This window comes from Podarcis liolepis (assembly GCF_965112155.1).
Source record: "Podarcis liolepis genome assembly, chromosome: 5".
Taxonomy (NCBI): domain Eukaryota; kingdom Metazoa; phylum Chordata; class Lepidosauria; order Squamata; family Lacertidae; genus Podarcis; species Podarcis liolepis.
Genome location: NC_139556.1, coordinates 6,250,246 through 6,276,093, shown reverse-complemented (window position 1 = coordinate 6,276,093; position 25,848 = coordinate 6,250,246). Strand labels below are relative to the sequence as shown.

Sequence of the window (25,848 nt, the reverse complement as noted above, 5' to 3'; positions counted from 1 at the left end):
AAAAGAATCCGTTCTGTGATTCTCTTCGTCTAGCGGTTTTTTCGTCTTGCGATGCAAGCCCATTGACGGATTAGCGGATTAGCGCTATTAGCGGCTTTTAGCGGCTTTTAGCTGCTTATCTGCTGATCAGATCAGCTGATAAGCGGCTTAGCGGCTTAGAAAAAGGGGGGGAGGGGGAAAAACCAGCAGGAACTCGCAAGACATTGTCGTCTTGCAAAGCAAGCCCATAGGAAATTCGTTTTGCGAAGCACCTCCAAAACGGAAAACCCTTTCGTCTAGCGGGTTTTCCGTCCTGCGAGGCATTCGTCTTGCGGGGCACCACTGTATAATATAATGTAATGTAATGTAATGTAATGTAATGTAATGTAATGTAATGTAATGTAATATAATAATGATTATATCATATAAGGCTAGGTTAGAACTCTTCTCCCAGACATATATCTTTTTCTATTTCAGAGATCATTTTATATGGGGTGTGTGTGCATTTAATCATGTGATTTCCACTTGCAATTTGAAGTGGCATAGCCTAGGAACAGTTTTCCCATTTATTGAGGGATTTGTGTAGATCAGGAATAAGCGTTCATGCACTTCAAAATTGTGTGCTTCCTTATTTTCCCATCTGTTATATTTAGAGAGAGAAAGAGAGAGAGCTTGTGCGCGCGCACACACAAACACACACACACAAACACAGACACGCACACAGGCACAAAGCCTTTGCTGTATTTGCCAGCATCTTACACCAAGATCACACAAGCTTTAACTACTCTGTATTGTTAGCATTGGCTCTGCCATTAAAGAACAAATATCCTGTCGGCTGGAGGGTAAGGCAGCAACAGTGAGCTGCTGCCAAGTTGGACAAGCCCATTTTGAAGACGGCTAAGTCATTCCAGGCTCAGAGCCAGAATAGCGGGAGGAACTGCTTTGCATTGAAGTCGGCATACTTTGTCACCCGTTTCCAGAATAACACTGTTTGCCAAGTTTCACAGCTAAGACATGTCTGAATACCATCATACCATCGCTCTGTGGAGTGAAGGGGAGAGCCCTAATAAAATTGGCAGAGTATTTCCGTCTTGGCTATGTCATAACAAAGCCCACAGGGAGGCTTTCCTATACCATTTGGCAATCTTTTCACAAATGCAAATTTAATTAGGCTTTATGACAGCCTGCATCTATGGGGCCCAATACAGTTTTTATTGGCGTTTCCTGTTTCCAATGGAGTATGGCTGTTTGGGTGGCAACCAATGTTAGAACTTGTCCCGTAGAGAGAAGGAAAGGGGGTGGGTTGCGGTGGGTAGAGCATCTTCTACAACCGACATCATGGTCCTCTCTCTCAAATGGTGACTCTCAAATTGGAACAGAAGGTCAAGTCCGGGTGTCGTTCTAGTCTGAGACAACAAACAATTTTATCGCATCTTAACAATAAATTGTTTTATTGTGTCATAAGATTTTGTGGACTGTCGATTAGAGGATTATACAATGGTTGAGGTAGGCCCTAGTGCAGAAAACTTTATGCTACAATTAATCGTGAAGGTCCTCAAGTCGCTTCAGAGTCTTTGCTGCTATAGACTAAAAGGACTGCCTCTCTGGGATATCAGACTGGCAAATGATTAAATGCATATTTTAATATGTAAGCCCTTTGAGTCTCTTCTATGGGAGAGACATAGGGAATACTACTGTGTTGATTTCCTCTTGATATTTTGGTGGGTTTCAATTCATTAACCATGGTGTCCAGCTGGAGTGACACTGGAGTGACACTGGGACACTGGGTATCTGAAGAAGTGTGCAAGCACATGAAAGCTCATGCAGTGGTGCCCCGCAAGACGAATGCCTCGCAAGACGGAAAACTCGCTAGACGAAAGAGTTTTCCGTTTTGGAGGTGCTTCGCAAAACGAATTTCCTATGGGCTTGCTTCGCAAGACGACAATGTCTTGTGAGTTCCTACTGGTTTTTTTTCTCCCCCCCCCTTTTTCTAAGCCGCTAAGCCGCTTATCAGCTGATCTGATCAGCAGATAAGCCGCTAAAAGCCGCTAATAGCGCTAATCCACTAATCCGTCAATGGGCTTGCTTCGCAAGACGAAAAAACCGCTAGACGAAGAGAATCACAGAACGGATTCTTTTCGTCTTGCGAGGCACCACTGTACCAATAACAAACTTAGCTGGTCTCTAAGGTGCTACTGGAAGGATTTTTTTTATTTTGCTTCAACTATGGCAGACACAGCTTTTTCTTTCCATTCTGTCTGAACCAAGGTGGGGTATAGATGTACTCGGCTGATGTCTAGAGATGGTGACAGGCTAGATGAGGGCCAAAAAACCACAGTTAAACCTTGGTGATGGTGGTGTTGTAGATAGGTTCATGTGGCTGGGAACTGGGAAGACAGATAGCTTGTTTCGGATAAGATACAGTGGTACCCCAGGTTACAGACGCTTCAGTTTACAGACTCTGCTAATCCAGAAATAGTACCTCGGGTTAAGAACTTTGCTTCAGGATGAGAACAGAAATCGCGCGGCAGTGGCAGCACAGCAGCAGCGGGAGGCCCCATTACCTAAAGTGGTGCTTCAGGTTAAGAACAGCTTCAGGTTAAGAACAGACATCCAGAACGAATTAAGTTCCTAATCCGAGGTACCACTATACTTGGGATATGAACAACTTACACTCATGCACAGACAAATGGCGTGCCAGAGGCAGATCAGAAGAAACATGGTGGGTTGCATGTGATGATATTGGTCTCCCCCACGTGCAGGGACAAGATGAGTGAAACTATAGTCTGATCCCAGCCTATGAGAATGTCAGCAATGGACACAATGCAGCCAATGTTCATCATGACCAAGGTTGAGCTCCTGTGTGTATTTTATAGGGAAAAAACTCAATTCAACAAACTGACATCAAAGTAATAATTCATAGGACCTGACAGGCCCAGTAAAGCAAAGAATGAGAATTAGGTGGCTACCCTAATGCAATTTACCTGGGAGTAAGTCCCATTGAAATCAGCCAGTATGTTTTGTTGAATCAAACAGAAAGTGGGGGAAAACTTCACTTTGAACTCTTTCCCTCAGTGGAGATGAAATCTTTGCCATCAATTTTATGTCGTTTTTGTAGTTTAATATCCTCTTTCACTCACTTTTTCCCAGTTGCATAAAATATATAAAGGAAACTAATCTGCTGTGGCTGTATACGGCTGTAACGGAGCTTAAAGGCTCTTTTAAAACAGCTGTAAAACACAGGAAAGCTATTTTAGCCATTGCAACTGGAATGGAAACTTTCAGTGGTAAATAAATTTATTTTATAGTTGAAGGTTTATTGCTCTTAGTAGCCCCTCCTAGTGTTTCATTAGCTCTTTTATTTCTATAATCCATCGTTAAAAATACGATGCGTTGTAGATGAGAGACAAATTAAAAAGAGAGAGGGTGGGATACATATTTTGCTGTCAGTTATATTAGCATTAATTTGGACAAACTCTGTTGACATTAATAGAGCAGCACTGTGTAAATCCGAAGTAATTGATGGAAGAATTTAGCCTAAGGGGGCAATTCACATACCGCTTAACACTGCTTGTAGTCTCCTTGACTTCATTGTAGCTTTGGAAATGCAACTGGTCTGCAAATCCGTATCTAAGAATTCTAAAGGCAGTCTAGCAAGAAGCAGACCAGCTTCTTACTTTGTGACTTTTTCAAAAGGCCATATCTTGGTGGCTGAGTCCATATTTTGCGCGTGGAAGATCCTAACATTATATCCAGTTCAAAAGATCTTAGGTAACAAGAATGGGCAAAAACCCTGAAGAACTCCTATCCACTGCTCAAAGTAGGGAACAATCTTTTCATCCTGATATGTCATCACAACTTTTATTTTATTTTTCAGAAGAAAAGCTGAAAAACAATATGAATGCTTTCACTTCTTATCTTAGGACCAGCATACATCAAAGGGGAGCATTATTATTTCATTTGGATAGGGTTGTTTATAGCTTGCTTGTGAAATAGCCTGAAGCCCCCCTGCCAGGCTTCGTCTCACCTGCCCTGACAGATTCACTGTGCTTGACAGGCTTCCCAAATTCTCATCAAATGCTGAGATGTTGCAGATGAGGGAAACTGAAGGAAATTCAGGAGACGGTTGCCTGGGGGGAAGGGGGTTGGCTTCCAAACTGGCAATTAGTTTCCACAGATGTACAAGAAGTGCCAGGAGGAGATGGAGCCAGGAGGTCTTTTGAGGAGAGACTTCACCTCCTTTCCCAACCCTCACTGGTTCCATTATGAAATTGTTTTAAACTTACAGCAATGTGGGCAGTAGTTTGTTTTCCTCATATCCCAAACTAGCCATCATTTTATGTCTCTTTTGGCTTCTTCAAAGCACACTTGAGCCCAGCTGCTGTCCACATTCGGCATGAAGGACACGCCACCTGAGCAGCAGAGACTTTATACTGCAATTGCTCTGCACCTCCTTGAGGTTGGAAGATGTTCTGCTCACATGGCCTTTTGGCAAGGATGTGAAGCTCACCTGTTCTGAAAGGCCTATGGCTTCTGCATAGGCACTGTAGCCTTTCTTGCCACTGCTTGTGAAGCTGTTGTTTCAGACTGTGTATAATTATTATTTATGTTCAGTTGGAAAGCCACATTGAGCCTTGGAAGGTTTAAAATGAGAAAGCAATGGTGAGTAGCTGCAGAAGTTGCATGCCTGTGACAAAGAGAGGATTCAGTATTCATGCTGACTTATTTTATGCTCCTTTTTTGCCCTTTGTAGAAAGAATGTGCTAACTTCGTCAAGGTGCTTAAGGCTTACAACCAAACTCATTTGTATGTCTGTGGAACTGGGGCTTTCCATCCCGTGTGCACATACATTGAAGTTGGAGGTCATCCTGAGGTAAGTCTGCGTCTAAATGCACCAACTTAAATTTCCATTGAATCAGTCATGAGTTTGATGTCTTCCAAAGGAATACTGATGGGTCTGTGGATGGTGGTGAAGCTTTTTATTTCAGTCCTGGTAAAGCTATATCGTAATTCAGAAATGTAGGGCCTACTGTAATTGGAGTTAAGCATCTCCAAGCCTCACTTTAAGCATGTGCCCTAACCTCCCAATGAAACCAGTGGGGCTTAAAAGCCCTTAGCTGGTAGATCACACCCATAAGCCATTTTCTGACTTTCTTCATGATTAAATACATTTAGCATAGCCTCTGTGGTTTCCAAGGCCAGCTGCTCACGTTTCCGTTTCTGCTCATGACTGATAGGTAGCTATCTAAGCATGTCCTATTATCAGCACCTTTGTTCTGGTGCCAGTTTTCCCCTTAAGAGCCGCCTCCCAGTCTGTGGAGTTTGACACCACGGCTCTTTTCTCCCCATCTGGAGTGTACAGAGCATGCCACATACGTGCATTTCCCAGTTTTCATATTTATCTGGAGATGGTTTTTGTCGAGTCAAATGAGGCCTGGCTTGTTTCATTTGCTCAGTTCTAAGTGCACACACCCACCCCTGGAACTTTCAGGCATGAGAGCAGCGCTCTTGCACAATTCCCACAGATTTCACTGGGTTTCCCGCAGGAGAGTATTGGGCAGATTGAGCCACTTCTTTCTCTGCTGTCCTCAGTGTCAGTTGCAGCCCAAACCTACATAACACCAAGCACAGATTATGGGATGTGTTTGTGTGTATGTGCAGCTCCCCAGTAGTGAAGATAACCAATGAAGGAGGCCAATGGGAACCAAAGGCTTGCTTGTTAGCTGACGATTATTTATTTATTTGTGACATTTATTGCATTTCTAGCCCAACTTTTATCCAAGGAGATCAAGGGGGCACCCATGGTTCTGCCCCCTCTTCCCCATAACCACCAAGGTCCAAGGTCAACCAATGAGCTCCATGGTCTCCCAGGTCCTAGTCTAACCATTACGCTACACTTGCATTTTTGAATAAAAAAAACCCACCCCACTTTGCAGTTATGGTGTAGCTGCACATGTTGTGCCTGAAAAAGGCCACAGATTAAGTTCCTGCAGCCTCCAGAACACATATAGCAAGGCTCAGTGAGCTGCTGTTAGACCATAGTTGTCTAGACTGACCAACAGAAGGAAAGCCGGACTATGGCATGGGCTTTACTGAGACACCGGCAGTCTTTGGCCCTTCATCAACTGTCAGGGACTACCCACAGTTTTTCCATGAAGCTGCAGAGGAAGAGAAGGGAAGCAGCTGGTTTCGTGCTCTTTTTAAGCATTTAGCAGAGCCATTCCATCAGGCTCTTAGCTGGTCATTAAAATGAAACTAACTATAAGAATTGGTGCCTGTTTCTTCTTTTTCTCCTCTACTATCCCATCCCTTTTCCCTTTTATGTTATGCCCAGAGAACTGCCTTGTTTTCGTTTTGATCCACTCTGGGAGCCTTTTCAGCTGAGTAAGCAGGGTTTTGAATAAATCTAGTTGCATGTGTTCTGTGGAAAGCAGGGACCTATAGCTTCCTGAATTTGCCCAGGGAGGGAGGGGACAGGATGTTCTGTATTAAAAGAAGCCCTTGAAAATAAGGGCCACATCCCAAAACAGGAAAAGCTGTTTTGATGACCTACAGACCTACCTGGGGTGAAGCTGAGCAACCCCATTCAGCTAGACTGATAGGCACAGATGCTGGGCTTCATGAATAGCTCTTTGGCATCCTAAAACTATGTATGTCATAGAAACAGAGGAAGCTGACTAGCCTTGACTCTTCACTAAGCTAAAGTCTTTCCATCTTATTTGGCATCGTTCATATTGTACCCTTCAGCATCAAGAAGGATCACAAGGGATTTAAAATACAACACAAGTCCCAGCAATGAAACAAGAAGAATTTACAAGCAGGGCAACAGTTAATTTAAAAAATGCACCGGTAGTACAATAATACACATGTCTACTCGGGAGTAAGTCCCATTCCATACAGTACTTCCAGATAATTGGCAAATGATCGCTAAAAAAGAATCCCACGTGCAACGGTTCAAGCATATGGTGCCAGGAGAGGCCCGACTGCATTGGCTGCCAAATACCGTATTTTTTGCTCCATAAGGCGCACCAAACCATAAGGTGCACCTAATTTTTAGAGGGGGAAATCAAGGGAAAAAATATTATTGCCCCCCCCCCGCCCCAAAGAGCTTCTCGGGGCTGCTGGGGGAAGCCCGCCCCCTCCCAGTCCCAAAGAGCAAAGGATCCATCCCGCTGACTGTCTTGGCTTCTGCCATAGCCGCACGCAGCCTCTCCCGGTCAGGACAGACTGCGCGTGATTATGGCAATTCTCCCACCTCCCACAAAAGCCCATAAGATCCATGCACCCTTTAAGGAGCACGCTGCTCCTGCGGGCTTTTCTACGAGGAGGGAGAAGGGACTGACTGGCCGTGTCAGTCCCTTCTTGCTCCTGGGGAAAAGCCCGCAAGAGCCGCACGGAGCTTGTGTGTGGCTCTTGGGGGCTTTTTCTGCCTGCCTCCCCCCTGCATTCGCTCCATAAGACACACACACACATTTCCCCTTACTTTTTAGGAGGCAAAAAGTGCGTCTTATGGAGCAAAAAATACGGTAATTTCCAGGTGCGATTCAAAGTGCTGGTTTTGACCTACAAAGCATTAAACGGCTCAGGACTGCAATATCGACCTGACCCTGCGATCATCAGCTGAAGCACTTCTTTGTGCACCTCTTCCACATGAGGTCTGGAGGGTGGCAACATGAATGGCTCCCCATTTGGGGGATGCCCTCCCCAGGGAGGCTGGCCTGACGCCTTTGGTGCTAGGTGAAAACATTCATCTTCTCCCAGGCCTTTGTCTGATTAAACAACCCATGGCTTTTTAAACTGGGAGGAGTGGGTGGGTATTGTCTTTGCTTGTTCCTGGGTTATGCATTTTTGTGTTTTTATATGTGATCCTCAGATGAAGGGCGGCATAGATCTTCAATAAATAATAGTAACTGAGTGCTCCTGTCAGTAAGGACTGGTTGCCCCTGCTTGGGGGAAATAGAAGACCCACATATTTGTTTCAATGTTCCCCACCCCATGGATGCACAACCCCAGCTCATGGGTGGAAGACTAGATGCTCAGCTCTCTATATTTTACTTGACTGATCCAATCACATTCTGTTGAAACAACAGCAGCATTAAAATTCCAAAATCTATATTAAGGGAATCTATTTATTAGGCCACTCGAAACATAATAGACCTCGTAAAAGGCATTCCCCTAAAGTATTTTGGTTTTTTTAAAAAAAATTCCTTATGGGTCTGCATGGTTACCTTTACTTATTTGTGGATTTAAACTTTCACATGCTCAGGAATAGTTGGAGTCTCTCCCATCACTTCATTTTCTCTTTGAGATTTTTCTAATATACAGTGTGATTGTATTATACTAACAAATGTTCGATATAAAAAAAGATGTTTTACTTTTGTTCGTGAAGTAACTTGTCCAGTTATGCTTCCAAGGACATTTCAAATCCATAAAACAGATTTGCCTATGTTTCCCCCCCCTGAGAAAAAAAATGCATTTACTCAGAGACCACCTCATGAATTTGACATTCAAGTCTGCAGATTGCTACAAAAAATAAAGACATCATTATTCAAGTGAATGATGCTACACTTAATCGTTTTTAAAAATCAGATTTCCATCTTGTAGAAAAAATTAACATATTCCTCCAGCGATGATTTAAGGACTACAAATATCTCCCCCCCCCTCCATATTAAAACATCTATTAATTTTTAAATGCTCTTTCTTCCAGGCATACAGTTTTATAGAGCAGGTTCTTGTTATACTCTTGAGAGATTTATTTCAACATGTATTTTTGTCAATTATCAGTTGTCTCTGGACCACACACACAAACACACACAATCACTGCTTACTCCATTAAACAGATTTTTTACCCCTGAGTCCCATTTGGGAATTGGTAGACGTATTAATTAGCTTAGTACCGTAAGATGCATGTCAGTCAATTATTGGGTATCTGCCAAGAAGACTGTCTGCAGATAGATGGCAAATATGAGATCATTTACTTTTACAGTTTTATAAGCATGCAAGATCACCCCCCCCCACACACACACACACACATAGACACTTGATCAACAATTTATGGAAAGAGAGATTAGAGAAGAGAAGCTAGCATATTTTTTTCCACCAGGCACATACTGTCAAATGGAACTATATATCATTATCCATACTCTCTCCAACTCTCTCCTTTCTGTACATTATGTGTGGCAAGAGCGATTAAGACTGTTTTGATTGGAAGGGTCCTTTCTTTCCACAGCTGTTGTGTTTAATCACTTAATTTTAGATTAAGGTTGCAACAATCACATGCACATTTACATGGGGCTGTGCTATACTGACCACACTGGGGCTTACTTCAGAGTAAACATGCCTAGGCTAGCGCTGTATTTGTTTGTTTATTTGAAAGAGTGTTCACCCAACTATCAAAGTTCACCCAACTAATCACAATTTCGACATTTAAACATAGATTAAAAGCGACCAGCAGCTAATTTGGTTTTTTCAAGTACAGCGCAATTCAACCAAATATAGACTGGAACAAAAATTATTTCAAAACTCTTTTTCTTTTAAATCCAGCAGTAATGAGAGCATATCTATTACCCAGTGAAAAAATTCCAAAAGACCCTTATCCCTGGTCCCCATTGGGCTAGATGCTGTCACTGGTACACCAGAAAGCAGGGTGTCTGTGGTTGCTCTCAGTGCCCAGGTAAACTCATTCAGGTGTAGGCAATGTGTTGAATAACTTAGTCCCGAGCCATTTAGGGCAGGCATAGGCAAATTCTGGCCCTCCAGATGTTTGGGACTACAATTCCCATCACCCCTAGCTAACAGGACCAGTGGTCAGTGATGATGGGAATTGTACTCCCAAACATCTGGAGGGCCGGAGTTTGCCTGTGCCTGATTTAGGGCTTTAAAAGCCCAATCAGTTCCTTGATATGGATCAACAAATGAACAGGTGGCCAGTCTGCCTGACACAGAACAAGTGGGATATAATCTCATTCCCACAAGCATTCCTGCTGCCTTGTTCTGTTTCAGAGCAGTCCTCAAAAGCAGCAGCCCCCTCCTTGAAATTTTTTTTGGGGGGTGCTCTTGGCCCCCCTTATATGGCACTCCTACCTGGATGCAACCAAGGCACTTGGCCCTGTGGCTTTGTCAGCTAAGGTTAGGTAGGTCCATAGCTGCTGAAGAAGCCTAAGCCTATAAAAAGCCCTCCTAAGATGGACTTGATTCTGTAGTCACCTCTGTAGTCAGCTGTGAGTCCGGGAACATTCCCAGACCCCATGGTCCTTTAAGGGGAGTGTGATCCCAACCAAAGTAAGAGGTCAGCCTCCATTCACATTAGCCAAATTCCAGATCCACAGCACTTCTGTCTTATTTGGATTATACTTTGCCTTATAATCCCTCACTCATGCCAGTGCTATTGACGGAAAGCGTAAGTACTTGAAAACCTTTCATTTGGTGAAAAAGCTGCCATGGGTGAATGGTTTGTAATTTTATTGACAGTTATTTTTTTTGGTGACGCAAGTATGTCTATACCCTCCAGGTTTCCCAAAGTAACAAGCACACAGGCACATAAAACCATGTATATGGCTGTATAAAAGGACATGTACAGTCATACCTCGGGTTACAGATGCTTCAGGTTGCGTTTTTTCGGGTTACGGACCGCCGAAACCCAGAAGCATCCCACATGGATCACGTTCGCAACCCGAGCATCCACTGTACATTAACATAGTTACATCATTAAGCTGCAGAAATATAATGACACATATATGTTCCTTTTCTTGTATAAGTTGAATATTATTATTCTTCAGGCTTTTTTAAAAAAAACAAAAATTCAAATTAAAGACCGACAATTCACAATCTCCCCGGATTGTGAATGCACGTAGCAGTGCAAGTAAATCAGGGTTGACTCAGAACTGCCCAAACCCATGGATAAACCCATTTAAACCAGAGTCCTCTCCCATGCCTAGTTGTGTGGCGATTCCTGCCCCCTCCCACAGATAGAATAAATAAAGACACCAGACACCAGAATTTAGGTTAATGGGTGAAAAATTGCCACAACTTTATTGATTACAGGTAAGAGCGGTATTGGCTTTAGGCATTGGCCCTATCAGACTAACCGGTCTAACCGGGGAGGGTTAAGCACCAACAGGGGGAGCCCCCGAGATGCACATCCCTAGGCGCTCCCCAAGGGGTTATCGCTCGGGAGCGCGCTTTAGGCCCTAGCCTCCATAGGTTTCGGACGAGGCGACGCCCCCCAGAGTCCTTTAACGAACTACCCTTCAAGATTTGGGGGCGGAGATGGCGTTCCTCCCCCCCCAACTCATTTGCATAATAATACCCCTGCCAATGCCTAACCACCCAAACCAAAGGTGTTGTGACGTTTTGCTACGAGGTAGGCGAAAAAACCAAGTGGCTTCCAAAATACAGCCAATTAGCCAAATGGAAAAACTCCTACCAGGCCCCTTGCAGCGACCAGCCAAAGCCCATAGCAAGGTCCAAATGCAAACCTAGAGGGTGGGTGGGTGGGTGGGAAACCGCAGCTGCTGAAAGGAAAGAAAGGGGCAAGCACGGGCTGCCCCGACCTTAAATGCCCCCTCGTAAGCCCACCCCTGCCGCCAGCCGATTGTCTGGCACAGTAAGTGATGAATATTAATGAACCCGGGAATCCCTGAGTCCCGCGGGGCTGCAGCCAGCCCTGCGAGGTTGGAGATGGGGGCGTGAGCCCGCAACCCCCCCTCCTTATGTTGGGAGTGGCTTTGTAGGAAATCATGAAAGCATAAATATGAATATGGGAGCTCACAAAGCACCATAATGGAGGCCTCTGCAGCTTTGGCCGACATCAGTTTTGTGTAGTGGCATTAATAAACATAGCTGAATGTGTGTGTTTGGTGGCCAGCTGCTACTCTCCTGGCTGTTACTGCATCTAGCAATGAAACTATGAAAGCACCAGTTGCCTAACAACATAGAATGTGTCATTAAATGAACCCCATGCCATTCATCAGCTTTGAAATGTTATAGCTCCTAACATGTCCATTCAGAAGTATAAATTGCCTGAGGAATGCTGAGATAGCTTAGGTGTTCCAGATCTTGAAATTGCCAAGAATGTATTAATGAATGAACTTAGAAAGTAAAAAAGAAGCAGCTGAAACATAGGAAGATGTTGCTTCTATGCAACATGGCTTCGTCTGCAATCCTAACGCCCACCTCCACCCTAGCACTGCTGCAGAAGGTTAGGCTTAGGTGGGGTCTCTGCTGGCCAGCAAGCTCTATTCCTGTTTGCCATAAGGCTCCCCAATGATGTTAGCATGGGTGGACCCAAACCTGGTACATTTCCCAGAGAGAGGCCCTGAGTGAGTCCTTCTGCTGCATCAGTCTGCAGGTGGTGCAGCAAGACAGAGGGAGAGGAGTGACCTTTTGTGCTTCAGGTTTTTTTCCAGGGAACAGATTATGTATCTTCTTTTCTTCCACCTCTTTCTTTCTTCTTCTCTTTGGTGTCCTCTGCTCTGGGTCCAAGGGTTCAGTGGCGTAGCGTGGGGGGTGCAGGGGGGGCTGGCCGCACCGGGTGCAACATCTGGGGGGGGGGGCACGTTCACACTCACAGCTCTCTGCCCCTACCTGGCTCACTCGGGTTAGGGGGCGCAAATTACTTGCCTTGCCCCGGGTGCTGACAACCCACGCTACACCACTGCAAGGGTTACACACACACACACCTGAAGGTGGTAATGGTTGATGGAAGGAACCTGAATGACAGTCAGGGAAGGAAAGATCTCCCAGGGTGAGAGACGGAGAGAAGAAAGGAAAGCTCCCAGGTGAGGAGAGCTGGGAGGGTCTACCACTTTCTGCGGGTGACAAGGGCTAAGAGCTACCAGGACTCTGCATTTTCTTTCTTTCTCTGTTTTTATTTAGATTAGTTTCTTTTGTCTTATTGTATTGCGAAAAAGCTTTCATAAAATCATGTGTGCGTGGAACAGATTACAGTGGAACCTCTCCTTGCGACAATAATCTGTTTCAGAGGTCCGTCTGGAGGTTGAAATGGGTCGCTGGGAGAGGTGCCATTGTGTGCAGGTGCAGGTGGCAATTGCCCGCTTCTGCGCATGTGCAAACCAAGTTAGGTCCCTGGATTCCTTTAACGGAATACCCTTCACATAGGGATGGTGAGACCATGACGGCATAGCAAGGTCAAGCACAAAATGCCCTAAAATTAGGGAGAGGTGGGCAAGTGTTCCGATGCACGTGCTGGAAAAGGAAGTCTGGGACACATGCAAGGGCTTATATAGGTCCCTCAATTCATTTAGACTGCACCCCATTGGCCAGATTAAACCCAGCAACGAGGGACCTACCAATCGGGTGTTGTGGCAATCCAATAGACCCACCCACAACCAGGAGTTCAGTCTCCAGGTCTCACTGCAACACTGCCCACTTTTAGGGAGATCACGATTTAGCACTATCCAGAATCTAGATGAATTTCTGGCTCTTTTTTTACTTCTTTGCCACATTCTCTGATGATGTGAAGTTAATGCTTCATTAACATCACACTAAAATGTAATGCTGTAGTAATATTACTCACTTTCAACTGACCTGTGGTAGCCTGGTCAATTTGTTTAAGCTTCTTTCATTTGTTTCCAGCTTGGTCAATTTTTTTAAAGAAAAAAAAAGCTCAAGTTTTATGTACAACATAAAACTAAATTTATTGCCTCTGAAGTTTTGTGATATTACCACCTGTAACCTTTTTGGTTTTCTGGTTTTCCTTGTGCAAAATGTATTGTACAGCTCTCAACATTTGGCCATGTTTTGCACTGCGTGGTAGGTGTTTCCAATGCTTTCCTATTAGAGGAAAGCCAGAATACATTTCCCTAAAAAGGATAAATTGGCATCTTCCTCTGAGCTTTTTTAAACTCTCTTATAGTTTGCAGTGATGATGGGGCAAGGCAGGAGCCTGGAATCCACACAAAAGGGTTTCAGTCCTACAATGGAGAGCAAGTGAAGTGTTATCAGCTCATATTCATGTTTCATGCATTATCAGATAATGTAGATTATAGAGCTATTGTGCTCATCTGATGTAAATCTGCAAAGTGCCATCAGTATGAGTGCAGCAATATAGATAAGGCTCCGGCTTCTGGCTTGTGTATTTGCTCAAATTATGGTTTAAATTTTACTCTAGGTTCATTTAGGGGCAGGCTAACCTGCTTTCTCTCCATTATGGTACTTGTACATGGCATTTATTGGAGCACTCTCTAATCATTTCAGCAAACAGGTAATTTAAACAGTTCCAAGATGAGATGATGCTTTCAAAGGACAAGCAGCTTCATGGCATTATATTTACAGCTCTAGTCATAATTATAGCTAGCAGAAAAGGTTTCCCTTTTAAAATTATTGTAACACTCTCCATTCATTACAGTTGCTTCTGTTTAACCTTCCAAATTGAGATTTATTTATTCCCTCCCTCCCTCTCCCACAATTACAGTAAAGCTCAACATTCAGAGCCTGTCCATTTAAATGCCAAACCCCAGTTGCTATGGTTAGAAAGCGAAAGTTTATTAAGCAGAAAAAAATGTGAAAACCACCCAAATAACCATTCTCTCGACAAGCAGTATTTTAGCAGAGACTGAAGTATAACTTGAAATGTATTTAGGGAGACAAGAACAATGTGCATCTAGGAAGGCTAAAATAACATGGGAGTTTGCAGTTGATACCCACAAACTAATGGTTTGTGCTGGAGCAGTTGCTGCAACATCAATGATAGGCAACCAGAGCTCACTGGTTTTCACTTTTGCCAAGGCTAGATGTGACTGTAGCAAGATCAAGGCTGCTGGAACTGAAGCGCCGTTGTTTGGGGCTGGTGGCTGGAGTCACTTTGAATGTTGCTTGTGCAGGCCACCCAGAAGGTCAAAAAGAGACAGTCTGCAGGGAGTGGAGACAAGGACAGAGCACAGTGTGAGTGAGCAACCAAGTAGGGCCAAAACAGCAGGGCCAACATAGCCCTAAACTCCTGTGAGCAGGAAGACCTTTTAGAGAAGACCTCCCCACTCCTCCCTTTTGTGAGATCCCACAGGGCAATCTCAGCCCCACAGGATCTAACCAGACCACTGTGGGAAGACAAGAGCCCACCTCCTCACCGCTCTCTGAGCCACCACACCGCTGGGCAAAGTTGCCCCATATACAGGGGACTTATGGACCGGTTATCCCCTCCACAAACAATAACCTTGTTTTCCTACAGTGTGTGTGGCTAATTGGGTCCTAGCGCTGGAATATAATTTGTTTCCTGCTGGTGGTGGGTGGAATCAAGCTATGAATAATATAGACACGAATTTATTCAAGATTGCAAAACACAATATGTGTAGAAGCAAAATATGCACTAGAATCACATTTAGGACTAAAGTGACACTCAAGATCAGATAGACACTCCTTTCAGTACAATGCAGTGGAACAAAAAGTGAGTGTCAAGTAAGATAATATTTCTTTTCAATGAATGGGGTCTCTGCACCAGAATTCTTTGGCTGCTGCCATTGTTTCCTTAATGTATATTACACTGCACCTCTGCGGTGCTCAGAAATGCTTGTTGATTGCAACTACAAGTTGTATACAGGATGCCACAGCTGAATGGCTTTCATGAATGAGAAAGTGAAGGCAGTCAACATACTCATTAGGTTCAAAGAAACAAGCTCCAGAACTGTGGGAAAACTTTTGTGCAGGCTGATGAAGAGGAAAAGGGAGGAGGAGGAGGCGCTGCCATGAAAGCAAATTCATGTGTCGGGACCCACACTTCCAGTGGGTTAGATACTTTATTATTATCATTTGACCACACATGATGCCATAGTTGTGTGAGTCCTTGCTTCACTGCCCTCCCAGAGTAGAAGATGGCAGACAATAAGAGCTTCATGGTGGAAGCCCTTGGTGCTGAAGAGAACAGCTCTTTGCTGTTCTCTGAAACTCTTCCACCCCAGACAGTACTGCTCCTTGCAAATGCAATTATTTCCCTCCCAGTTGCCTTATTTCTTTTATGCACCATAGTAACCAAGAGAGGAGAAAGAAGCACTGTCCTCATACTTCAATATTTCTCTCTCACACCAGAGATGTCGCTTATTCGTTTTGCTGTAGAATTTAGTAGTCTGGATTCTCATCATCCTTTCCACTAGAGTTGGAAACACTCTCAGTATTCACAATTTAGGTGTTAATTATTTATCCTGCCAGCTACGATATATATAGAGTTATTGACTCCTAGAAAATGAATATTCATGCTGCATTCTGGGTTACTCCATGACATGATGCAATGGCTTCTGTATGATGCATAACAACATAAGAATACATAGTTAAATGATGGTGAGAGGTCTCCACAAGATGTGATGATGGTCACCAAGCTAGACAGCTTTAACAGGGGGCTAGACAAATTCATGGAGGATACAGCTATCAGTGGCTACCAGTCAATGACTACTAGTCCCCATGATGATGTTCTACACCAGAATCAGAGGCAGTATCTGAATGCCAGTTGACGGGGAACATAAATGTTCTACTTGGGGGGCTTCTGACAAGCATCTGGTTGACCAGAGTGAGAAGCAGGATAGTCAGCTAAATGGGACATGCACATGAACTTGCAGAGCATGTCTTGCAATTGCACAGTTTCCATCCAATTCCATTAATTCCTGCTGACCCGTAGATCCTGTTAAGCAGTCTTGGTTAGGATGGCTGAGAAAGTTGTTACTTCAGAGATCTGCTTCCAGTCAGAGTAGGCTTCACAATACCGAATGATCTGATATCGTACAAGACATTTCCATGGGCAAAGAAATTGCTCCTGAGAAATGTTGCTTAAGTTTTGATTTTCTTTGCCTCTGTAGAAATCCAGATATCTTAGGGATGAATTAGGCTGCCTAATTCCAGCCCATTTCAGTCTCGGTGGCACTCAATCCTAAGTCAGCTCGGTCTCATTTTGTGTGGATTTTTTGAAAAAACACACAACCAGCCCACAACTAAACTGTCTACATTTTGCACACAGTTTTTACATAAAATGCATATTTCTAATATAAAATAAGCACTTTAAAAATACCGCTTAATTAATTCACCCATAAAACACACATTTTGTATTTTTACTTAAAATACATATGTATGTATGTATGTATGTATGTATGTGTGCACACATTTATTGCACCCAAAAATTGCATTGGGGTGTGTAATCTGACTGAGAATTGCCTTCTGATTGTCTGCTGGAAAGAGTGGGCTGAATGAGTTTCTTCTGCCACCCCTTGCAAATTTCCTTGGTTTTTCCTTTAAGTGAAATTTGGTGGTAGCTCTATGTATTGTAGGTTTTGTATAAATATAAATATATTACCCACTCATGTAGACAGGCCATGAGTTTCCTTTAGCAGCCAAAAAAACTCAGCACTGTTGCTTCAGAGCAGGGAAAATAATTGAAAACATCGTCCCACTCTTGTTCTTGTACAACATATGCAAAGTTTCATTCACACACCTTAGGGATACTGCAGGGAAGCCTGGCTGAACTCTTTGATCTGCAGAGAAAACAAACACCACCCACCATCTGGCAAAACCCATTTAATGAAAAGACAACGATACAGTACATGGGCAGGTTTAATTGCGGAAATGAATTGGAGATAGATAGGATAAAGTGATTTTTGATTTAGGGCAGTAAGAGAGAGAAATGTGGCTCTAGAAAGTTATGAAGTACATAACTGAGGCTATCTGTACCAAAGCTGCATTATATAACTTCCAGGATCGTGCCACAAAGGCAGGTTGACTGACCTTGATATTTTTAAAATCACATTTCAAATGTAATTTGTGCTGCTAAAGGAAGCACCTGCTTTCTGTTGATAACTCCCCACAAATATCTTGTCAAAGAGACTTTTAAAACATTTAGTTGTGGAAGGAAATAGTGGATTTGCGTTGTGGCTGACATGTTCTATTTTAGCTTTGAAAATATAATTGCCAGGTGGCTATAAAAATTGCTGGCTCTTTCAGTGGCACGGTCTTGGCTGGGAATTCCTTTAGGTCTGTTTAACTCTTTGACGGGGACTGTGCTTAAAGATAGAGGTTTCCCCAAAGTTTTTTCAATTCAGAGACTCTATCAGGCATGTCAGCAACTTCAACCCTAAAAAAGCTCAACAAGTTTGGGGTAAAATCATAAAAAAGCTCAACAACTTCAATCCTAGAAAACGTTAACAACTTTGGTCGGCCCTCACAGCCCTTCATTTCATCAATTCTTGCCCTGTTTGAAAAACTTTGGACACCACTGTGAGTCTAAGTGGACTATGAAGACAGTGAGTATGTTTCAGTCTAGCACATCCTTCGTGTCTCACCATCGCAGAAGAAACACAGCAGCAACCCTTCTTGAGACTGGTCCCTGGCGACGCTTTGCTGTGGGCACATACGTCACTGCGGAAAGATATATGTGACAGTTAGAACACATATGCTGCTGGATCAGTTTCAAGTACAGTGGTACCTCGGGTTAAGAACTTAATTCGTTCTGGAGGTCTGTTCTTAACCTGAAGCACCACTTTAGCTAATGGGGCCTCCTGCTGCTGCCACTGCACCACCACCGCGCAATTTCTGTTCTTATCCTGAAGCAAATTTCTTAACCCAAGGTAGTATTTCTGGGTTACCGGAGTCTGTAACCTGAAGCGTATGTAAACCGAGGTACCACTATAGTGTCACACCCCATAGACAAATTCAACTTTTACCATAGCCCTGAAAGGGCCTGGTCTACCACTTGCATTTTCAACCCTTGCCCTTCTTAGCTGATAAGAACAAGCCAAGGTAGAGGCATTGCATGGGTGAGGCTGGGGGGGGCATAGCCCTGGGCACAGTTTTTTTTGAGGGGTGCATTCCTCACCTGCCCCAGATGCCAGCAAGAAATGCTCCTCAGCTGAGCCAAGGTGTGTCCTGGGAGCATTCAGTTCTCCTGCTCCTCAAGAGAACCTCCTTGGACTCAAAGGAATTAGACACCTTCCACCCAGTGGTGAACATTCCTTTTGGGAGGTAAAATGCACAGTAATGATGTATGTTGCAGATACATCTGATTACAGAAAAGCTGAAGGTTACTTGGCTATTTAACGGTTACCTTAGAGGCCTATTTTCAATAATACTATTTCAGCCATGCCTTCTGTGTGTTTATGTAATGGAATTAACTACCAGGTCTGTAGAAACCAATTTATTGCTGGGAAAAGCAGTATTGCCCATAAAGATTGTGTAAAAGGGAACGGTTTGGAATTTATGCCTTTTAGTTGCTTTTATAATATAGATGAAACGAAGACATTTTCAGTATGACATTCTCTGCAAGGTGGCTCGCAGGACATATCAGGCTGCCTAAGTCTTTCCAGAAAGACCCTGTCCCTCCCTGTCAAACAGTGCTGTTTGCATCAGGCTACTAGACCATATTTCTCCCCCAATCCCACATAATTCAGATATAACCTTTCTTGGGAAAACCCAATAAATTAAAAACAAACTGTTGTCAATGGCCCATTTGTGATATCTCTAGGGACCCTTTTACAAATTAGCCCCGCACTTGGAAGCTTCCTAAGATGCTGGATCCATCCAGCTTTACCTGATTAGTCCCTGGGTCACCACAAGTGTGAACTAATTATTTTTTGTTGTTGTACTGTCTTCAAGCTTATGAAGGGAAAAATCACAAAATATCCACGCCATTACCCTTTAGACTGGATAGAGATAATCTATCACAGACTGGATCCTATTGTGAATGGCTGGTCGCTTCATCCACTCTGATTTAGTTCCACATGCAAGTGTGGAGGCTCAGTGAATTATGCCTGGAGAAATCACATCAGCCAGGTCGTGTGTGTGTGTGTGTGTGTGTGTGTGTGTGTGCAGAGAGAGAGAGAGAGAGAGAGAGAGAGAGAGAGCTTTTTTCTAAAATGGGTAGCACTGTGGGTTAAACCACAGAGCATAGGACCTGTCGATCAGAAGGTCGGCGTTCGAATCCCCGCGACGGGGTGAGCTCCAATTACTTGGTCCCTTCTCCTGCCAACCTAGCGGTTCAAAAGTACGTCAAAGTGCAAGTAGATAAATAGGTACCGCTCTGGCGGGAAGGTAAATGGTGTTAGCGTGTGCTGCTCTGGTTCGCCAGAAGCGGCTTAGTCATGCTGGCCACATGACCCGGAAGCTGTACGCCGGCTCCCTCGGCCAATAAAGCAAGATGAGCGCCGCAACCCCAGAGTCGGCCACGACTAGACCTAATGGTCAGGGGTCCCTTTACCTTTATGCTTAGTGGTACTCTCATTTTCCTACTCATATTGAAATACAGCCCCTCAAGAGGCTAAACGTAGATTCACAAAATGTTTAGGGGTATGCATCCCCCTGCATCTTCCAGAAAATGAAAATAATAATAATAATAATAATAATAATAATAATAATAATAATACCTCTAAGGTGGTTTGATTGAGGCAAAACACAGAAAAGTAAAGCAGATGGTCGCATAAAGGAGATAACAGATGCTCTTCTACACTGAAGGTCTTCTTTGGAGACTAAGCCATCCCTGAAACATGCAGTGTTTAGAAGTTTCCCAACTTGATGGAAGGATTGAAAGCACTGGCTGCAGCATCTACTTTGTAGAGCTGTTGGGGGTTTCCTTTCCCATAGGTATTTTTAGTTAAAATCATGAATGGTTCTGCATGGTTTCCTTTACGTTTTGCAAAAAGGAAATGAAAATGTGTTGTTGTACCTTAATGACAAATGGTATTGATTATTTTCCAAAGCTGCTACTCAATAACTATACCTTTTTATAAGTCCACCGAAACAAACTTTTGCAAACATGGCACCACTGCTGAAACCTGGAAGTATTTTACTGTTTGTAAAGCCCTCTGCAACCATTGTTTATTAGCAAGCTTGCAACTGCTTTTTTGAAAAAGGTTATGTGATTGCACTTAAAATGCAAACCATGTGTCAACTGCCGCAAATAAGTCCTTTATTATCTCCACCCCCCACTGGAGTAGCTTGTTGCAAGTTTAGCTTTCTGCTTGACTTGATGCCACTGCTCAGACATAGTAGTCTAGGTACCCACAGGGAAACACAAAATGCTTGTATAATTTTTTAATTCACTAGCGGTTTCGTGTTTTCATTTCTTGAATGGATTTGCCAAGGGTTGTATTACACACCACAAAAACATGACCCCATTGCCAAAAGTGTTCCTTCCGCTTGCCCCCCATGGCTGCCGTGACATCTAGTTGGTATTCCTGATCTTATAATGTGCACCAAAGAATAGGGACCTTGAATTATAATGCAGGGGGACCAGAGGTAATTTAAGCAGACATTGGCCACATTTGTACCCTACATTTAAAGCACTATGATACCACTTTAAATAGTCACAGCTCCCCCCAAAGAATTCTGGGAGCTGTGGTTTGTTAATGGGACTGAGAGTTTCCCCATCCAGAGCTACAATTCTTCTTGTTGTTGAGTCGTTTAGTTGTGTCTGACTCTTCGTGACCCCATGGACCAGAGCACGCCAGGCACTCCTGTCTTCTACTGCCTCCCACAGTTTGGTCAAACTCATGCTGGTAGCTTCAAGAACACTGTCCAACCATCTCGTCCTCTGTCGTCCCCTTCTCCTTGTGTCCTCAATCTTTCCCAACATCAGGGTCTTCTCCAGGGAGTCTTCTCGTCTCATGAGGTGGTCAAAGTATTGGAGCCTCAGCTTCAGGATCTGTCCTTCTAGTGAGCACTCAGGGCTGATTTCCTTCAGAATGGATAGGTTTGATCTTCTTGCAGTTCATGGGACTCTCAATAGTCTCCTCCAGCCCCATACGTATGGATTGTGGCTAATGTCTTGCACACACCACTTCCCAAACCGAGAGAGGGAGCACACTGGATGCATAGTAAACAGGAATGGGTAAACAGGAATTGTTCAGGGGAAGCCATTGTGGAGAGTAAGGTGGAATTTGACATGGAGCTGCCATTTTGAGAAGCAGCCTTGAGTTCTTTGTAATCCACAGTTCCTGATTCAATCACGTGGGAATGGTGCTACATGAGAGTTGTAAAGCAAATGCTTCATAATATGTAAGAAAGCAGGAAAGTAATGAATGCTCTGCTAACATGGAAAATACTTGTAAAGTCAGCCCATGTATGTTAACGCAATATAAACTGCATTTAATTTGTGCTCTTCAAGGAGTGTATGGAAAAGCAGAACAGACAAATTGAAGTGGCCAACTTTATTAGAAGGAGTGAAGAAGAATGTGCTAATTCAATATGTGGTTTGGGGTGTAAAAGGAATTCACAGCTTTTATTAGGAGAGTTATTTATTTCTCTGGAAGGGTTTGCAGGAAAGGGTAGGGGGGGGGGGAGAGGAGTACCTTTGGTACCTCAAAAGCAACTTACTAAAGTGACACTCCATTAATAAAATGTGCATATGTTGAGATCACAGAACTCCTATTTGCTTTTGGAGATGATATCCAGGATGCAGCCTGCCTTCTTCCTGTAATCCTAGTTGAGTCCAGCGCAGTAATAAACACAGTGGGGTGCTTTAATATTATAACAATTAAGTAGGTGACATAATCTTTTTTTATTTTATTTTTCTTCTTTTGGGAGGGGGCTGTTTAGGAGGCTGCATTCAACACTTTGCATCTCTATAGTTCTGCCAGTTTAAGTCTGTATATGACCGTGTGATGGAACTGGAAGGAAAGGAATTTTAATATCATTAAATCAAATTGCAGCAATGGGTATGAAAACTGAAAGAAAAGGCATGTTTAAATAGTTTGGTATATATTACCTCATCTAAAAAAAGTTATTTGACTGACCTTTAGCAATCAGCTAGGCCATTTATATGATTTTTGTAAGTTCTGTATATATCCATAAGTGTCAGACATAATAAATACTTCTAAACAGATGTCTGAATTGTGTCAGAAAGGCAGGACCATGGAGATTTAAAGCATTTATGGGCTCTTGCTCTTGTCTGAGCAGAGCCTTATGAAAGAAGCGACTCAAAGGAAACCCAAAGCAATATATTTTTCAGTGGTGAAATCTTGACTGTATTGAATACTACTGAGAATTTTGCCAGTTCCTCCAATAAAGCAAGAATTTCCATATAGCATAAGCATGGCCGCTGAAATCTTTGGAACTTTTTTTAAATAAAGGTGATGCAATAGTTAAATGGTAGGTGGAATACAAGCAAAGGAGGAAATTAGAGGGCTTCCATTAATGTTTTTCACATTGTGGCAAGTCCGAATTCAGGTCATAGGACATAGAAACAAAATGCTTCATCCCTGAAAGTTAAATGCCAGAGGCAAGAGATGCAATTAATGTTTCAGTGTTACAGTGAATCTACATAGTACAGTACTTGTTACAAAGGCTTGGAAGCAGACCCAAGGGAGCTTACACTCTTCAAGGGTAGGAAGCAAAACAACAACAACAATGAAATAAACTAATAACTCATTTATTATTATTATTATTATTATTATTATTATTATTATTATTATACCCTGCCCATCTGGCTGGGTTTCTCCAGCCACTCTGGGCGGCTTACAGCACCTAAAAAATTGTAAAAGATTAGTCGTTAAAAATTTCCCAACACAGGGTTGCCTTCACTGCAAAAACCCCGTGAACTTTGGGTTGTGTTCAGCTAAGTTGTCCTGAAATTTCAATTGAAATTAATAGCCCATTAATTTCATGGTGTCTACACTGAATACAGTGGTACCTCAGGCTAAGTACTTAATTTGTTCCTGTTCTTAACCTGAAGCACCACTTTAGCTAATGGGGCCTCCTGCTGCCGCCGCGCTGCCGGAGCGTGATTTCTGTTCTCATCCTGAAGCAAAGTTCTTAACCTGAAGCACTATTTCTGGGTTAGCGGAGTCTGTAACCTGAAGCGTATGTAACCTGAAGCGTATGTAACCTGAGGTACCACTGTACAACTAAAACTGGACACAACCCCTTTTTACCACATTAATTTCAATTGCAGCTCAGCATATGTGTCAAAACTATCCTCAATTTTTGAAATGAGAAAAGCAACCAAGGGGTAAAATGTGGGAAAGCAGAAGTAAGCGGGATCAAAGAAAACAAATGCAGTTACATGTCATATAGCAATGGTATTTCCCCTCCATTAGATAGCATGTATGAATAGCTTTAGTTTAATATGGAGCTCAAAGAGGTTTGTGAAAGGAAGGTGTCGTCGTGGGGAGTTCCTAAATTGCTCAGCAGCTTCTAAACAATTCCCAAGTGGCAAATTAATTTTGCTTTCTCCCCAAAGAGACCTCAGATGACACAGTGAAGGATTTGCCAGTGGTTTTAAACTCATTATGAGGACAGCCAGACAATATTGCAGGGGCCTTAAATTAATGGCAGCTTGCAATCAAAAGGAAACACAGGTGGAACTTCATAAGACAATTTGCATATGCTCAAAGGCTAAGAAAGAAATGAGTCTGTGTGTGTGTAGGAAGAGGAAAGCTCAGTGGTAAAATGCAGATCAAAGTAGGCCACACAGAGCAAGCTGGCCACTGGCCTGATTTGGGAGAAAGCAGCTTTCTGTGTTCAGTGTATCCATGAATAAACAGAATATTCAAAGGTGAGCAAGAGTAGACAGATGGTTTTCTTTTCCTTATCCAGTGCTTTGTCATGTTTTGGTTAGAATTATCTTCTATTTCCAACCTCCATCTCAGCCTTCCGTACTATTTCTGCTCCTCCCACAGACCTCAGTGTCAACAGTTGCAACAGGAGAGATATGAAATGTTGGGTGGGGAAAATATGAAAGTGCCCTGTTGCTAAACAGACCACGGTGTTCCAGCTGTTGATGCTTTCAAATCATTTTGAAAGACTAGATTTTGAAACCAATGCTGGGAACAGTGCAGAGCCTTTTCCAGCACTGTGCGACATCTAAATAATTAGTCTGAGCTACCATAAGTGTCCATGGAAGTGATTTTGAAGGAATTAAATGTGTGAAGTTAATGCATTTGAAATCAAAGAGTGTGTCTCCGTCAGAGATGAACACTGATTTCATAGTCAATTCCTGTTTCCTCAGAAAGCATTGGGAATGGAGGTTCTCTCAGGCAGAGTTCTCTACAGGAGGGATGGGTCAGTATTTTGTGGCTTCCTTGGGTTGTCTATATGTTGCAGTTAACTCAAGCTCCCAGCAATCGCAACCAGCACAGTACCAATGGGTTATAAGACCTCAGTGCTACCTCCAAAAGTAGAGGTGGGCCGTATTTTATTCTTCAGAACTACTCTGCTCTCCAGAAGTGATTTGGGGGTGAGAAGAGTGTTTCCCCTGGGAAATGATCTATAATGAATTGAAAAAGGTATTTAGGTATACCTTTCCCAAGAAACCAGAGGCCTTCCTCCTGGGCATGGTGGACCAGAAAGTGTCAAAGAAGGATAGAATTTTGTTTATGTATGCTTCTACAGCAGCAAGAATCCTCATTGCAAAGCAGTGGAAGACACCAGATTTACCCACGCTGGAAGAATGGCAGACGCAGTTGATGGACTATATGGAACTGGCTGAAATGACTGGCAGAATCCGCGATTTGGGAGAAGAAGTAATGGAGGAGGACTGGAAAAAATTTAAGGACTACCTGCAAAAATATTATAAGCTGTATGAATCCTAAGATAGTGCATGATTAGGAAATGTTATGCTTTAGCAAATAGGATTAAGTAAATGGTAAAATAAGTGATAAAAGAGAAAAGGAGACAATCTGAATCAAACATGTTATGTTTATTGTAAAGGTACTAAAATTGAGATACAATGCATTGAATTTGAACACATAACAATTGAAAGTTACAATAAGGTATGAAATAAGGTAACAACTTGCTGACACTGTTAACTTTAAGAACGCAGATCCGGAAGGTGTGGGGAAGTCCAAACAGGGATTTATGGAAAGTTGAATAGTTAAATATCTATGACTTTTATCTTTTTTTGGGGGGGGGAATTGTTTCTGATACTTACTTCTTTGGTGTTATATG

At 43.0% G+C, this 25,848-nt stretch overlaps 1 protein-coding gene across 1 annotated transcript in view; it reads left to right on the top strand.

Annotated features, from left to right (window-relative positions):
- Positions 1-25,848, top strand: part of SEMA3A (semaphorin 3A) — a 201,053-nt gene that overhangs the window by 83,309 nt on the left and 91,896 nt on the right. Inside the window, exon 4 of the mRNA XM_083503348.1 lies at positions 4,733-4,852. Coding sequence (XP_083359474.1) covers positions 4,733-4,852 — 120 coding nt within the window. The remainder of the gene's footprint in view (positions 1-4,732; positions 4,853-25,848) is intronic.